The following is a 17,421-nucleotide window of genomic DNA, read 5'->3' on the forward strand; positions in this document are numbered from 1 at the left end:
CACCTGTGTGTCACCTGTGTGTCACCTGTCTCACCTGAGGGGGGGGTCACTTGTGTCACCTCAGTGTCACCTGTGTCACCTGAGGGGGCTCATCTGTGTCACCTGTGGAGGGTCACCTGTGTCACCTCAGTGTCACCTGAGGGTCACGTGACCATCCCCAGGGTGGGGGGAGGGGCCCAGGTGCCTTTTTTGGGTGGGGAAATGGGGGTTGGTAACCATGGCAACAGAGCGGGGGGATGTTGGTTTCCATGGTAACAGGAGATGGGAGGGGTCGGTTTCCATGGTAACGGGGATGAAGGTAATGGGGGGGGATCCCGTCTCCATGGCAACGAGGTTGGTTGGGGTCGGGTCCGTCTCCATGGCAACCGAGGGAGGGGTGGAATCCTGACTCCTGTCCCCATGGCAACGGGCATGGAGGGGATGGGATGGTCCGTCGTCATGGCAACCGGGGAGGGGGCGGAGTCACGTCTCCATGGCAACAGAAGAGGTGTGACGGGGCGGTTTCCATGGCAATGCAGAGGGATTGGGGGCGTTCCGTCTCCATGGCAACGGGGCTGGCTGACGCTCTGTCTCCATGGCAACACGCAGGGAGGCAACTCCATCCCGTCTCCATGGCAACGCTGGGCGGTTTCCATGGCGACGCGCTCCATCCTGGCACGCGGGGATGCGAGCGATCCCGTTGCCATGGCAACGCATGAAGAGGGGGAACTGGTCCATGCCCATGGCAACGCGGGGGCGGGGCCGTCTCCATGGCAACGCGCATGCGCGCCGGCCCCCGCCCCCGCCCGATGACATCACCCCGCCGCGGCCCCGCCCCCCGCGCGCTCCCATTGGCCGCTCGCGCCGAGGCCACGCCCCTCCCTCCCACCCGCCGCGGGGGCGGGGCCAGCGGGCCGCCGGCGCCCGGGGCGCGCTCCCCGTTGGTCGGCGGCGCCGTCAATCAGCGCCGCTCTTAAAGGGCCCGCGCAGCGTTTTGCGGGCCGGCCCGGGGGTCGGTACCGGGGGCGGGCGGCGGCCGCGGGGCTCAGGCGGGCCCGGGGCGCGCTGGGGGCCGGAACAGGGCGGGGGCGGCCGGCAGCGACCCCCCCCGGGGCCCCCCCCCCCGCCGGGCCGCCTCCCTCCCTCCGCCGGAGCTGCCGCAGCGCCGCTCGGAGCCCAGGTAGGAGCAGGGCCCGAGACCCCCCCGGGCCCCCCCGGAACCGACCCCCGGCACCCCCGGCCCGCCGCCGGCAGGCAAATCCCCAATCCCAAATCTGCATCCCGAATCCCGAATCCGCATCCCGAATCCGGCATCCGCATCCCGAATCCGGCATCGCCATCCCGATCCCATCCCTGTCTCGGGAGCCGCATCCCAATTCCGGCATTCGCATCCCGATCCCAGCCCGGCCCCGGCAGCCGCATCCCGAATCCCAAATCTGCATCCCAAACCCGGCATCGCCATCCCAGTTCCGGCATCCGCATCCCAAATCTGCATCCCGATCCCATCCCGGCCCCAGCAGCCAAATCCCGAATCCGGCATCGCCATCCCCATCCCATCCCATCCCATTCCGGCATCGCCATCCCGATCCTATCGCTGCCTCGGCATCCGCATGCCAAATCCCAAATCCGGCATCCCAAATCCGGCATCCCCATCCCGCCTCCGGCATCCACGTCCCGCATCCCGATCCCATCCCCGGGCCCGGCCCCGCCGTCCCCATCCCCATCCCCATCCCAAACCCCCCAAAGCCCCCAAACCCCATCCCAAACTCGATCCCAAACCCCCCATCCCAAACCCCGTCCCCCATCCCAACCCCCCTCCCCAAACCCCATCGCACACCCCCATCCCAAATCCCCAAACCCCACATCCCCATCCCAAACCCCACATCCCATCCCAAACCCCATCCCAAACCCCCCATCCCAAACCCCACATCCCCATCCCAAACCCTATCCCAAACCCCCCATCCCAAATCCCCCAAACCCATCCCCGTCCCAAACCCAAACCCCACATCCCATCCCAAATCTGCATCCCAAACCCAAACCCCACCTCCCCATCCCAAACCCCATCCCCATCTCTATCCCTCATCCCAAATCCCGCATCCCAAATCCCCCAAACCCATCCCCCGTCCCAAACCCAAACCCCACATCTCCATCCCAAACCCCATCCCAAATCCCATCCCAAACCCCCCATCCCAAACTCCCCATTCCCATCCCCATCCCAAACCCCATCCCAAATCTGCATCCCAAACCCAAACCCCACCTCCCCATCCCAAACCCCATCCCCATCTCTATCCCTCATCCCAAATCCCGCATCCCAAATCCCCCAAACCCATCCCCATCCCAAACCCAAACCCCACTTCCCCATCCCAAACCCCATCCCCATCTCTATCCCTCATCCCAAATCCCCCATCCCAACCCCAATCCAGGCCTGGTCATCCCCAAACCCATCCCAAACCCCACATCCCCATCCCAAACCCCATGCCAAACCCAAACTCTGCGCCCTCACCCCAAAACCCCCATCCTCACCTCAAACCCCCCATCCCAAACCCCCCAAACCCCGCACCCCCATCCCCCATCCCAAACCCCATCCCCACCCTCAGCCCCATTTCATCCCAGTGCCCCCCAGTAACCCCCAGTGCCCCCCAGCACCCCCCATTCCACCCCAGTACCCCCCATTCCATCCCATTTCATCCCAGTGCCCCCCAGTAACCCCCAGTGCCCCCCAGCACCCCATTCCACCCTAGTTGCCATTCCATCCCATTTCATCCCAGTGCCCCCCAGTAACCCCCCAGTACACTCCAGTACCCCCCAGTACCCCCCATTTCATCCCAGCACCCCCCATTCCACCCCAGTACCCCCCAGTACCCCCCAGTGTCCCCCAGTACCCCCCATTTCATCCCAGCACCCCCCATTCCACCCCAGTACCCCCAGTACCCCCAGTGTCCCCCCAGTACCCCCCATTTCATCCCAGCACCCCCCATTCCATCCCAGTACCCCCAGTGTCCCCCAGCACCCCCATTTCATCCCAGCACCCCCATTCCATCCCAGTACCCCCAGTGCCCCCAGTGCCCCCCAGTGCCCCCCATTCCATCCCAGTGCCCCCCAGTGCCCCCCATTCCATCCCAGTACCCCCCAGTGCCCCCCAGTGCCCCCCAGCACCCCCATTCCACCCCAGTACCCCCCAGTACCCCCCAGTGTCCCCCAGTACCCCCTATTTCATCCCAGCACCCCCCATTCCACCCCAGTACCCCCCAGTACCCCCCAGTGCCCCCCACTTCATCCCAGTGTCCCCCAGCACCCCCCATTCCATCCCAGTAACCCCCAGTGCCCCCCAGTGCCCCCCCCCCACTGCCCCCAGTACCCCCCAGTAACCCCCACTTCATCCCAGTAACCCCCAGTACCCCCCAGTGTCCCCCAGTGCCCCCCATTTCATCCCAGTGCCCCCCAGTGCACCCCAGTGCCTCCCAGTGCCCCCCATTCCATCCCAGTGTCCCCCAGTGTCCCCCAGTACCCTCCATTCCATCCCATTTCATCCCATCACCCCCAGTACCCCCCAGTGCCCCCCAGCACCCCCCATTTCATCCCAGCACCCCCCATTCCATCCCAGTGTAACCCAGTACCTCCCAGTGCCCCCCAGTGCCCCCCACTTCATCCCAGTGCCCCCCATTCCATCCTAGTACCCCCCAGTGCCCCCCAGCACCCCCCATTTCATCCCAGTAACCCCCATTCCATCCCAGTGCACCCCAGTGCCCCCCAGTGCCCCCCAGTGCCCCCCATTTCATCCCAGTGCCCCCCAGTGCACCCCAGTACCCCCAGTACCCCCCACTTCATCCCAGTGCCCCCCAGTGCCCCCCATTCCATCCCAGTGCACCCCCCATTGCAACCCCCAGTGCCCAGGTGTGCCCAGGTGTGCCCAGGTGTGCCCAGGACAAGGTGGGAGGCGCTGCCCACCCCCAGGATGGGTCAGGGCTGGAGCAGTGCTGGGTACTGAGCCCATATCCCCTCGCCCAGATGTGCTCAGGTGTGCCCAGGTGTGCCCAGGTGTGCCCAGGACAAGGTGTGAGGCGCTGCCCACCCCTAGAATGGGGTCAGGACCCCCACGATGGGTCAGGACTGGAGTAGTCTCAGATATTGATCCCATATTCCCCATGCCCAGGTGTGCCCAGGTGTGCCCAGGTCGATGTGGGAGGTGCTGCCCACCCCCAGGATGGTTCAGGACTGGAGCAGTGCTGGGCACTGACCCCATATCCCCTCACCCAGGTACGCCCAGGTGTGCCCGGGTGCCCCCAGGTACCCCCAGGTGTGCCCAGGTGTGCCCAGGACGATGTGTGAGGCGCTGCCCACCCCCAGAGTGGGGTCAGGACCCCCAGGATGGATCAGGGCTGGAGCAGTGCTGGGTACTGAGCCCATATCCCCTCGCCCAGGTGTGCCCAGGTGTGCCCAGGTATCCAGGATGATGTGCGAAGTGCTGCCCACCATCAGCCAGGACCCCCAGAGTGATTCAGGGTTGAATCCATCCCTCATGTTGCTCCCATGTTGTGCTTCCCCAGGTGTGCCCAGGTGTGCCCAGGTGCGCGCAGGTGCCCAGGTGCCCAGGATGATGTGCGAGGTGCTGCCCACCATCAGCCAGGACCCCCAGAGTGGTTCAGGACCCCCAGAGTGGTTCGGTGTTGGATCAGTGACTCACGTCACTCCCATCCCGTGTCTCCCCAGGTGTGCCCAGGTGTGCCCAGGTGTGCCCAGGTGCGCGCAGGTGCGCCCAGGTGCCCAGGATGATGTGCGAGGTGCTGCCCACCATCAGCCAGGACCCCCAGAGTGATTCAGGGTTGAATCCATCCCTCATGTTGCTCCCATGTTGTGCTTCCCCAGGTGTGCCCAGGTGTGCCCAGGTGCGCCCAGGTGCGCCCAGGTGTGCCCAGGTGCCCAGGATGATGTGCGAGGTGCTGCCCACCATCAGCCAGGACCCCCAGAGTGGTTCAGTGTTGAATCAGTGACTCATGTCACTCCCATCCTGTGTCTCCCTAGGTGTCCCCAGGTGTGCCCAGGTGTGCCCAGGTGCGCGCAGGTGCGCCCAGGTGCGCAGGATGATGTGCGAGGCCCTGCCCACCATCAGCCAGGAACCCCAGAGTGGTTCAGTGTCAGTTCAAGCACTGACGTCCCTCTCACGTTGTGTCTCCCTAGGTGTGCCCAGGTGTGCCCAGGTGCGCGCAGGTGCTCAGGTGCGCAGGATGATGTGCGAGGCCCTGCCCACCATCAGCGAGGACCCCAGGCGGTTCAGGTTCCCGAGGATGATTCAGGATTTGATCAGTCCCCTGATCTCTCTCCCTCCCATATTCCCCAGGTGTGCCCAGGTGCGCGCAGGTGCCCAGGCGCCCAGGATGATGTGCGAGGCCCTGCCCACCATCAGCCAGGACCCCCAGAGTGGTTCAGTGTCAGTTCAAGAACTGACGTCCCTCTCACGTTGTGTCTCCCTAGGTGTGCCCAGGTGTGCCCAGGTGTGCCCAGGTGCGCGCAGGCGCGCAGGATGATGTGCGAGGTGCTGCCCACCATCAGCCAGGACCCCCAGAGTGGTTCAGTGTCAGTTCAAGCACTGACGTCCCTCTCACGTTGTGTCTCCCTAGGTGTGCCCAGGTGTGCCCAGGTGCGCGCAGGTGCTCGCAGGCGCGCAGGATGATGTGCGAGGTGCTGCCCACCATCAGCCAGGACCCCCAGAGTGGTTCAGGACCCCCAGAGTGGTTCAGTGTCAGTTCAAGCACTGACGTCCCTCTCACGTTGTGTCCCCTAGGTGTGCCCAGGTGTGCCCAGGTGCGCGCGCAGGTGCGCTCAGGTGCGCAGGATGATGTGCGAGGCCCTGCCCACCATCAGCGAGGACCCCCAGAGCGGTTCAGGTTCCCGAGGATGATTCAGGATTTGATCAGTCCCTGATCTCTCTCCCACTCCATATTCCCCCAGGTGTGCCCAGGTGCGCCCAGGTGTGCCCAGGTGCCCAGGATGATGTGCGAGGTGCTGCCCACCATCAGCCAGGACCCCCAGAGTGGTTCAGTGTTGAATCAGTGACTCATGTCACTCCCATCCTGTGTCTCCCTAGGTGTCCCCAGGTGTGCCCAGGTGTGCCCAGGTGCGCCCAGGTGCGCCCAGGTGCGCGCAGGCGCCCAGGATGATGTGCGAGGTGCTGCCCACCATCAGCCAGGACCCCCAGAGTGGTTCAGGACCCCCAGAGTGGTTCAGTGTCAGTTCAAGCACTGACGTCCCTCTCACGTTGTGTCTCCCTAGGTGTGCCCAGGTGTGCCCAGGTGCGCGCAGGTGCGCGCAGGCGCGCAGGATGATGTGCGAGGTGCTGCCCACCATCAGCGAGGACCCGCGGCGGGGCTCGGGCGCGGCCGAGGAGCCGGGGCTGGAGCAGCTGATGGTGCAGATGCTGCGGGAGCGCGAGCGGCTGCTGGAGACGCTGCGGGACACGCAGGAGGGGCTGAACACGGCGCACCTGCGGCTGCGCGACCTGGCCCACGAGCGGGACCTGCTGCAGCGCCAGCTCAACTGCGCCCTGCCGCAGGTGAGGCGCACCTGGGGGTGGGAAGGGGTGTGGGGGGGGTTAAAGGTGGGGTTAAAGCGGGTGTGGTGTGGATAAACCAGGTGTGGTTAAAGCAGGTGTGGTGAGGTTAAAGGTGGGGTTAAAGCAGGTGTGGTGTGGATAAACCAGGTGTGGTGTGGGTGGGGTTAAACCAGGTGAGGCGTGGTCAAAGGTGGGGTTAAACCAGGTGTGGTGTGGATAAACCAGGTGTGGTTAAACCAGGTGTGGTGTGGATAAACAAGGTGTGGTGTGGATAAACCAGGTGTGGTTAAAGCAGGTGTGGATAAACCAGGTGTGGTGTGGTTAAAGGTGGGGTTAAAGCAGGTGTGGTGTGGATAAACCAGGTGTGGTGAGGTTAAAGGTGGGGTTAAAGCAGGTGTGGTGTGGATAAACCAGGTGTGGTGTGGATAAACCAGGTGTGGTTAAACCAGGTGTGGTGAGGTTAAAGGTGGGGTTAAACCAGGTGTGGTGTGGATAAACCAGGTGTGGTTAAACCAGGTGTGGTGAGGTTAAAGGTGGGGTTAAAGCAGGTGTGGTGTGGATAAACCAGGTGTGGTGTGGGTGGGGTTAAACCAGGTGAGGCGTGGTTAAAGGTGGGGTTAAACCAGGTGTGGTGTGGATAAACCAGGTGTGGTTAAACCAGGTGTGGTGTGGGTGGGGTTAAACCAGGTGAGGCGTGGTTAAAGGTGGGGTTAAACCAGGTGTGGTGTGGATAAACCAGGTGTGGTTAAAGCAGGTGTGGTGTGGATAAACCAGGTGTGGTGTGGGTGGGGTTTGGTTAAAGCAGGTGTGGTGTAAATAAACCAGGTGAGGTGTGGGTGGGAGGGGTTAAACAAGGTGTGGTATGGATCAACCAGGTGAGGCGTGGTTAAAGGTGGGGTTAAACCAGGTGTGGTGTGGGTGGGGTTAAACCAGGTGAGGCGTGGTTAAAGGTGGGGTTAAACCAGGTGTGGTTAAAGGTGTGGCTAAAGCAGGTGTGGATAAATGTGGGGTTCAACCAGGTGTGATGGGGCTAAACCAGGTGTGGTGTGGATGGGGTTAAACCAGGTGTGGTGTGGATGGGGTTAAACCAGGTGTGGTGTGGTTAAAGGTGTGGTTAAAGCAGGTGTGTGTGGATAAACCAGGTGTGGCGTGGGTGGGGTTAAACCAGGTGTGGCGTGGATGGGGTTAAACCAGGTGTGGCGTGGTTAAAGGTGGGGTTCAACCAGGTGTGGTCAGGGAGGGGCAAAGGGCTTGAGCAGGTGAGTTCAGGTCAGGTATGGTCAGGTGTGAGAGTCCCCAGTGTCCCTGTTGTCCCCACTGTCCCCACTGTCCCCAACGTCCTCAGTGTCCCCAAATCCCCCCAATCCCCCCAATGTCCCCCAATGTCCCCACTGTCCCCAGTGTCTCCTCTGTCCCCAATGTCCCCAATGTCCCCAATGTCCCCAATGTCCCCAATGCTGTCTCCTGTGTCGTCAATGCTGTCCCCAGTGCCCTCACTCCCCCCCAATGTCCCCAATGTCCCCAATCCCTCTGATCCCCCCACTGTCCCCACTGTCCCCGGTGTCCCCAAATGTCCCCAATGTGTCCAATGTCCCTAATGTCCCCACTGCTGTCCCCATGTTCCCCAACGTCCCCAATGTCCCCAATCCCCCCAATGTCCCCAATCCCCCCAATGTCCCCAGTGTCCCCACTGTCCCCACTGCTGTCCCTGTGTCCTTAATCCCCCCAATCCCCCCAGTGTCCCCAGCGCTGTCCCCAGTGTCCCCAGCACCATCCCCAGTGTCCCCAGTGTCCCCAATGTCCCCAGTGTCCCCGTGTCCCCGTGTCCCCAGCGCTGTCCCCAGTGTCCCCAGTGTCCCCAGTGTCCCCAGTGTCCCCAGTGTCCCCAGCGCTGTCCCCAATCCCCCCAGTGTCCCCGTGTCCCCGTGTCCCCAGCGCTGTCCCCAGTGTCCCCAGCGCTGTCCCCAGTGTCCCCAGTGTCCCTTCCGTGTCCCCAGCACTGTCCCTGTGTCCTTAATCCCCCCAAATCCCGCAATGTCCCCAGTGTCCCCGTGTCCCCAGCGCTGTCCCCAGTGTCCCCAGTGTCCCCGTGTCCCCAGCGCTGTCCCCAATGTCCCCAGTGTCCCCAGTGTCCCCGTGTCCCCGTGTCCCCAGCGCTGTCCCCAGTGTCCCCAGTGTCCCCGTGTCCCCAGCGCTGTCCCCAGTGTCCCCAGTGTCCCCAGTGTCCCCAATCCCCCAGTGTCCCCAGTGTCCCCGTGTCCCCAGCGCTGTCCCCAGTGTCCCCTGCGTGTCCCCAGGAGCTGGCGGCGCTGACCAAGGAGCTGAACCTGTGCCGGGAGCAGCTCCTGGAGCGCGAGGAGGAGATCGCCGAGCTCAAGGCCGAGCGCAACAACACCCGCGTGAGCGCCACCGCTCCCCAGTGTCCCCTCAGCGTCCCCTCAGTGTCCCCAACGATGTCCCTAATCCCCCCCAATGTCCCCAAATCCCCCAGCAGTGTCCCCAGTGATGTCCCCAACACCCCTGGTGTCCCCAATGCCCCCAACATCTCCAATGTCCCCCATGTCCCAGATCCCCACAGTGTCCCGGATGTCCCCAATGTCCCCAATGTCCCCAGTCCCCTCAATGTCCCCAGTGTCCCCAACTCTGTCCCCATCTGCTGCTGGAGCAGCTGGAGCACCTGGTGCCCCCAATTCCCTCAGCGTCCCCAATGCCCCCAATGCCCCCAATGTCCCCAACGATGTCCCCAGCTGCTGCTGGAGCACCTGGTGTCCCCGATGTCCCAAATGTCCCCAACATCCCCAACGTCCCCAGTCCCCCCAATCCCCCCAATGCCCTCAATGTCCCCAATGTCCCCAACGATGTCCCCAACGCTGTCCCCAGCTGCTGCTGGAGCACCTGGAGCACCTGGTGTCGCGCCACGAACGCTCTCTCCGCATGACCGTGGTGTCCCCAATGTCCCCAACGCCCCCAATGTCCCCAACATCCCCAATGTCCCCAATGTCCCCAATGCCCCGCACATCCCCAATGTCCCCAATGTCCCCAGTGTCCCCAATGCCGCCAACGTCCCCAATGTCCCCAATGTCCCCAATGCCCCGCACATCCCCAATGTCCCCAATGTCCCCAGTGTCCCCAATGTCCCCAATGTCCCCAACGTCCCCAATGTCCCCAATGCCCCCAACGTCCCCAATGTCCCCAATGCCCCCAATGTCCTCAACATCCCCAATGTCCCCAGTGTCCCCAATGCCCCCAACGTCCCCAATGTCCTCAATGCCCCGCACATCCCCAATGTCCCCAATGTCCCCAATGTCCCCAATGTCCCCAACGATGTCCCCAACGCTGTCCCCAGCTGCTGCTGGAGCACCTGGAGCACCTGGTGTCGCGCCACGAGCGCTCTCTCCGCATGACCGTGGTCAAGCGCCAGGCGCAGTCCCCGGCCGGGGTCTCCTCCGAGGTCGAGGTGCTCAAGGCGCTCAAGTCGCTCTTCGAGCACCACAAGGCCCTGGACGAGAAGGTCTGGGGGGGGGGGTCCTGGGGGGGATTTGGGGAGGTTTTGGGGGTCCTGGGGAGTTTCTGGGGGGTCCTTGGGGGTTTGGTGGGGTTTTAAGGTGACCTGGTGGGACCTGGTGGGACCTGAAGGGATCTCAGGAGGGTTCTGATGTGACCTGGGGGGGTCTTGGTGTGGTCTTTGAGGGGTTCTGGGGGGTCCTGGGGAGTTTTGGGGAGTTCTGGGGTGATCTGGTGGGACCTGAAGGTATCTCAGGAGGGTTCTGGGTTGATCTGGGGGGTGCTGGTGGGGTCTATGAGGGGTCTTGGGGGGTTCTGGGGGGCTTTGGGGGGATTTTGGGGTGACCTCGGGGGTTCTTGAGGGGTTTTTGGGGAGGTTTTGGGGGGTTTGGTGCGGTTTTAAGGTGACCTGGTGGGACCTGAAGGTATCTCAGGAGGGTTTTGGGGTGACCTGGGGGTCCTTGGGGGTGTCTTGGGGGGTCCCTGGGGGTTTTGAGGGTTCTGGGAGGTCTTGGAGGGGTCTTTAGAGGGGTCTCAGGGGGTACCTGAGGGCACCTGGAGGTCCCCAAGGGGGTCTCAGGGGGTTTCTGGGATGTCCCAGGTGATAAATGGGGGAACCTGAAGGGGTCTCGGGGGGTTCCGGGGTGACCTGGTGGCACCTGGTGGCCCTCAAGCGTCCCTGGGAGGACCCAAAGGGGTCTCAGGGGACTTTGGGGTCCCACAGGTGGCTCTGGGGACATCTCAGGGGGGTTCTGGTGTCCCCCTGCTGTCCCCTCGGTGTCCCCCCGATGTCACCCTGATGTCACCCTGATGTCACCCCGGTGTCACCTCGGTGTCCCCAGGTGCGGGAGCGGCTGCGGGTGGCCCTGGAGCGCGTGGCCGTGCTCGAGGAGGAGCTGGAGGTGTCCAACCAGGAGGTGGGGACAGCAGGGGACACCAGGGGTGGTGACACCAGGGGTGGTGACACCAGGGGTGGTGACACCAGGGATGGTGACACCAGGGGTGTCCCCATGGGCGGTGCCAGGGGTGACGCCCATCGCGGTCCTATGGAGGGTGACACCTGTGCCCTGTCCCTGTCCCTGGGGGTGGCACCTGTCCCCATGTCCCTGTCTCTGTCCCCACAGTCGCTGTCCCTCCGTGAGCAGCTGTCCCTGTCCCTGTTGATGACACTGTCACTGTCCCTGTCCCTGTCCCTGTCCCTGTCACTGTCCCTGTCCCTGTCCCTGTCCCTGTCCCTGTCACTGTCACTGTCCCTGTCACTGTCACTGTCACTGTCACTGTCACTGTCATTGTCATTGTCCCCGCAGTCGCTGTCCCTCCGTGAGCAGCTGTCCCTGTCCCTGTCCCTGTTGGTGACACTGTCATTGTCATTGTCATTGTCCCCGCAGTCGCTGTCCCTCCGTGAGCAGCTGTCCCTGTTGGTGACACTGTCCCTGTCCCTGTCCCTGTCCCTGTTGGTGACACTGTCACTGTCCCTGTCCCCGCAGTCGCTGTCCCTCCGTGAGCAGCTGTCCCTGTCCCTGTCCCTGTTGGTGACACTGTCCCTGTCCCTGTCCCTGTCCCTGTCCCTGTCCCTGTTGGTGACACTGTCACTGTCCCTGTCCCTGTCCCTGTCCCTGTCCCCATGTCCCTGTTGGTGACACTGTCCCTGTCCCTGTCCCTGTTGGTGGCACTGTCCCTGTCCCTGTCCCTGTCCCTGTCCCTGTCCCCATGTCCCTGTTGGTGACACTGTCACTGTCCCTGTCCCTGTCCCTGTCCCTGTCCCTGTCCCTGTCCCTGTCCCCATGTCCCTGTTGGTGACACTGTCCCTGTCCCTGTTGGTGACACTGTCCCTGTCCCTGTCCCCGCAGTCGCTGTCCCTCCGTGAGCAGCTGTCCCTGTCCCTGTTGGTGACACTGTCCCTGTCCCTGTCCCCGCAGTCGCTGTCCCTCCGTGAGCAGCTGTCCCGGCGCCGCTCGGGCCTGGAGGACGCGGCCACCGACGGGGACAGCGCGGTGAGGGGACAGCGGGGACACGGGGGGGGTCACGGGGGGGGTCAGGGGTCACTGATGGGGACAGTGCGGTGAGGGGACAGCGGGGACACGGGGGGGGTCAGGGGTCACTGGGGGGGTCAGGGGTCACTGATGGGGACAGCGCGGTGAGGGGACAGCGGGGACACTGGGGGGGTCAGAGGGGACACTGGGGGACAGGGGGGACACCGGGAGGGGGGTCAGGGGTCACTGGGGGGGCGGTGAGGGGACACCGGGGGGGTCAGGGGTCACTGGGAGGGGACACCGGGGGGGTCAGGGGTCACTGGGAGGGGACACTGGGGGGACACTGGGGACACACTGGGGGGGTCAGGGGGGACAATGGGGACACTGGAGGGGACACTGGGGGTCAGGGGTCACTGGGGGGGCAGTGAGGGGACACCCGGGGGGTCAGGGGTCACTGGGAGGGGACACTGGGGGGGTCAGGGGTCACTGGGGGGTCAGGGATCACCAATGGGGACACTGGGAGGGTCAGGGGTCATTGGTCAGGGGTCCTGGGGGTCAGAGGTGTCCTTGGGGGGGTGGTCAGAGGTCAGAGGTCAGAGGTCAGAGGTCAGAGGCGGCCTGTCCCCAGGCGGAGCTGGAGGCGTCGCTGGGCCGGCAGCGCGTGGCCGCGCTGTGCCGCCAGCTGGGCCGGCTGCAGGACGAGGCCGCCGCGGCCCAGAGGGAGCTGGCGCGGGCGCACGAGGCGGGGGCCAAGCTCCAGAGGGACCTCAAGGAGGTGAGATTGGGGTGAAACGGGAAAACATGGGGAAAAAAAATGGCAAAAAATTGGGAGAGAATGGATGTCCCCACTGTCCCCAATGTCCCCGATGTCCCCGGTGTCCCCAATGTCCCCGATGTCTCCGATGTCCCTGAAGTCCCCGAAGTCCCCGATGTCCCCAGTGTCCCCGATGTCCCCAATGTCCCCAACATCCCCAGTGTCCCCAATGTCCCCGATGTCCCCGATGTCCCCAACATCCCCGATGTCCCCGATGTCCCCAGGCTCTTGCCCAGCGCGAGGACATGGAGGAGCGCATCACGACGCTGGAGCGGCGCTACCTGAGCGCGCAGCGCGAGGCCACCTCGCTGCACGACGCCAACGACCGCCTGGAGAACGAGCTGGCCAGCAAGGAGAGCCTGTACCGGCAGGTGACACACCTGGGGACACACCTGGGGACATTGGGGACACACCTGGGGACACACCTGGGGACACACCTGGGGACATTGGGGACACACCTGGGGACAGCTGGGATATACCTGAGATAGAGGGGACACAGCTGGGACACAGCTGGGGAATGAGATGGCCAGCAAGGAGAGCCTGTACCGACAGGTGACACAGCTGGGGACACACCTGGGGACATTGGGGACATTGGGAACACACCTGGGACACACCTGAGATAGAGGGGACACAGCTGGGACACAGCTGGGGAATGAGATGGCCAGCAAGGAGAGCCTGTACCGGCAGGTGACACAGCTGGGGACACACCTGGGGACATTGGGGACATTGGGGACACACCTGGGGACACACCTGGGGACACCTATGATACGTCTAAGATAGAAGGGACATACCTGGGGACATTGGGGACACACCTGGCATAGATGGAACACACCAGGGACACACCTGGGGGCACACCTGGGGACACCTGGGATGGATGGGACACACCTGGGGACATCGGGCACACACCAGGGACACACCTGGGGACACCTGGGATGGATGGGACACACCTGGGGACATCGGGGACACAGATGGGACACACCTGAGGGGACACCTGGGGGCACACCTGGACACACCTTGGTGTCCCCATCGATGTCCCCACCACCGGTTGATGTTGTCCCCTCCCCCATTCTTGTCCTTCACCCGATGTCCCCCCCCAGATCCAATGTCCCCAAATGTCCCCATTGTCCCCAATGACCTCAATGTCCCCAATGACCCCATTGTCCCCAATGTCCCCAGTGTCCCCATTGTCCCCAATGACCCCATTGTCCCCAATGTCCCCAGTGTCCCCAGTGTCCCCAATGTCCCTGATCCCCCAAACACCTCAATGACCCAAACACTCCCAATGTCCCCAATGTCCCTCAGTGCCCCCAATGACCCAAATGTCCCCAGTGCCCCAAATCCCCCCAGTGTCCTCAATGTCCCCAAATGTCCCCAATGACCCCAGTGTTCCCAATCCCCCAATGACCTCAATGACCCAAACACCCCCAATGTCCCCAATGTGCCCAATGACCCCAATGTCCCCAATGTCCCTGATGTCCCTAACGTCCCCAATGTCCCCAGTGTGCCCAATGACCCCAATGTCCCTCATCCCCCAAACACCCCCAATGTCCCCAATCCCCACAACGTCCCCAAAGTCCTCAATGTCCCCGCTGTCCCCGCTGTCCCCAGAGCGAGGAGAAGGGCCGGCAGCTGCAGGAGTGGCTGGAGAGCACCCAGTGTCCCCAGTGTCCCCAATGTCCCCATGACCCCATGACCCCAATGACCTCAATGACCCCAATGTCCCCAATGCCCCCAATGTCCCCAATGACCTCAATGTCCCCAATGTCCCCAATGTCCCCAATATCCCCAACGCCCCCAATGCCCCCAATGTCCCCAATGTCCCCAATGACCTCAATGTCCCCAATGTCCCCATGACCCCAATGACCTCAATGACCCCAATGTCCCCAATGTCCCCAATCCCCTCAACATCCCCACTGTCCCCAATGTCCCCGCTGTCCCCAGAGCGAGGAGAAGGGCCGGCAGCTGCAGGAGTGGCTGGAGGACGCCAAGGCCAAGCTGCAGCTGACCCTGGTGTCACCATGTCCCCAATGTCCCCAGTGTCCCCAATGACCTCAATGACCCCAATGTCCCTGCTGTCCCCGCTGTCCCCAGAGCGAGGAGAAGGGCCGGCAGCTGCAGGAGTGGCTGGAGGACGCCAAGGCCAAGCTGCAGCTGACGCTGCAGAAAGCCGAGACCCTGCCCGAGATCGAGGCCCAGCTGGCCCAGAGGGTGGCGGCGCTCACCAAGGTGGGGCTGGGGGCGGCCTGGGGGGTCCTGGGGGGGGATCTGGGGGGTCCTGGGGGGGATCTGGGGGGTCCTGGGGGGGATTTGGGGGCTCTGGGGGCTCCTAAGGGGGTCTGGGGGTGTTTAGGAGGGGGCTTGGAGGGGATTTGGGGGAGTTTGGGGGGAGTTTGAGGGGTTTTGGGGGAATTGGGAGAGTCCTGAGGGAAATGTCCCCTGCAATGTCCCCAAATGTCCCCAATCCCCCAAATGTCCCCAATGTCCCCAAATGTCCCTGATGTCCCCAATGTCCCCAAATGTCCCTGATGTCCCCAAATGTCCCCAATCCCCCAAATGTCCCCAAATCCCCCCAATGTCCCAAATCCCCCAATGTCCCCAAATGTCCCCAATCCCCCAAATGTCCCCAATGTCCCCAAATGTCCCTGATGTCCCCAATGTCCCCAAATGTCCCTGATGTCCCCATTGTCCCCAATGTCCCCAAATGTCCCCAATCCCCCAATGTCCCCAATGTCCCCAAATGTCCCCAATGTCCCCATTGTCCCCAATGTCCCCAAATGTCCCCAATCCCCCCAATGTCCCCAGTGTCCCCAAATGTCCCCGATGTCCCCAAATGTCCCCAAATGTCCCCGCTGTCCCCAGGCCGAGGAGCGCCACGGGAATTTCGAGGAGCGGCTGCGGCAGCTCGAGGCCCAACTGCAGGAGAAGAACCAGGAGCTGCAGAGGGTGGGCACCCCGAAAATGGGAAACCCCGAAATTTGGGCACCCCGAAAATGGGAAACCCCGAAATCTGGGAACATCAAAAATGGGAAATCCCAAATTTGTGAACCCCAAAAAATGGGAAATCCCAAAAATGGGAAACTCCAAAAATGGGAAATCTCAAATTTGGGAACCTCAAAAATGGGAAATCCCAGATTTGTGAACCCCAAAAAAAGGGAAATCCCAAAAATGGGAAACTCCAAAAATGGGAAATCCCAAATTTGTGAACCCCAAAAAATGGGAAACCCCAAAATTTGGGAACCTCAAAAATGGGAAATCCCAAATTTGTGAACCCCAAAAAATGGGAAATCCCAAACATGGGAAACTCCAAAAATGGGAAATCCCAAATTTGTGAACCCCAAAAAATGGGAAATCCCAAAAATGGGAAACTCCAAAAATGGGAAATCTCAAATTTGGGCACCCCGAAAATGGGAAACCCCAAAATTTGGGAACCTGAAAAATGGGAAATCCCAAATTTGTGAACCCCAAAAAATGGGAAATCCCAAAAATGGGAAACTCCAAAAATGGGAAATCCCAAATTTGTGAACCCCAAAAAATTGGAAACCCCAAAATTTGGGAACCTCAAAAATGGGAAATCCCAAATTTGTGAACCCCAAAAAATGGGAAATCCCAAACATGGAAAACTCCAAAAATGGGAAATCTCAAATTTGGCCACCCCGAAAATGGGAAATCCCAAAATCTGGGAACCTCAAAAATGGGAAATCCCAAATTTGTGAACCCCAAAAAATTGGAAATCCCAAAAATGGAGACACCTCAAAAATTGAAAAGTTCAAAAATGGGAACAGCTCAAAAATGGGAAAACCCCAAAAATGGGAAAACCCCCAAAATGGAAAACTCCAAAAAGGGAAATCCCAAAAATGGGGACACTCCAAAAATTGTAAATCATAAAAATGGGGACAGCCCAAAAATGGGAAATCCCAAATATGGGCACCCCAAATTCGGACACCCCAAAAATGGGAAACCTGAAAAATGGGGACACCAAAAATGGGAAACCCCAAAACCAGGGGACATCCCAAAAATGGGAAACCCCAAAAATTTGAAATCCCAAAAATGGGAAACCCCAAAAATGGGAAACCTCAAAAATGGGAACCCCAAAAATGAGAAACCCCAAAAATTTGAAATCCCAAAAATGGGAAACCTCAAAAATGGGAAATCCCAAAAATAGGAAATCCCAAAAATGGACACCCCAAAAATTGGAAATGGGAAACCTCAAAAATGGGGACACCCCAAAAATGGAAAACCCCATAAATGGGGACACCAAAAATGGAAAACCCCATAAATGGGAAATCCCAAAAATGGGGACACCAAAAATTGTAAATCACAAAAATGGGGACAGCCCAAAAATGGGAAATCCCAAAAATGGGCACCCCAAATTTGGACACCCCAAAAATGGGAAACCTCAAAAATGGGAACCCCAAAAATGAGAAACCCCAAAAATTTGAAATCCCAAAAATGGGAAACCTCAAAAATGGGAAATCCCAAAAATAGGAAATCCCAAAAATGGGAAACCCCAAAAATGAGAAACCCCAAAAATTTGAAATCCCAAAAATGGGAAACCTCAAAAATGGGAAATCCCAAAAATAGGAAATCCCAAAAATGGACAC

At 61.2% G+C, this 17,421-nt stretch overlaps 1 protein-coding gene across 1 annotated transcript; it reads left to right on the forward strand.

The window, feature by feature from the left end:
- Positions 1–4,429: 4,429 nt before the first annotated feature.
- Positions 4,430–15,799, forward strand: LOC115916124 (liprin-alpha-3-like; the record flags this gene model as incomplete). Its single annotated transcript, XM_030969825.1, has 18 exons — positions 4,430–4,472; positions 4,527–4,729; positions 5,002–5,041; positions 5,158–5,254; positions 5,318–5,407; positions 5,598–5,692; positions 5,762–5,803; positions 5,929–5,972; positions 6,065–6,198; positions 6,250–6,529; positions 8,827–8,928; positions 9,876–10,040; positions 10,876–10,950; positions 11,953–12,027; positions 12,635–12,781; positions 13,045–13,191; positions 14,912–15,046; positions 15,680–15,799. Coding segments are annotated over exons 1-18 (2,034 nt in total), but the record flags the coding sequence as incomplete, so codon positions are not given.
- Between the last annotated feature and the right edge of the window lie 1,622 nt (positions 15,800–17,421).

The sequence above is a fragment of the Camarhynchus parvulus genome, unplaced genomic scaffold (genome assembly GCF_901933205.1).
Source record: "Camarhynchus parvulus unplaced genomic scaffold, STF_HiC, whole genome shotgun sequence".
Classification (NCBI taxonomy): Eukaryota; Metazoa; Chordata; class Aves; order Passeriformes; family Thraupidae; genus Camarhynchus; species Camarhynchus parvulus.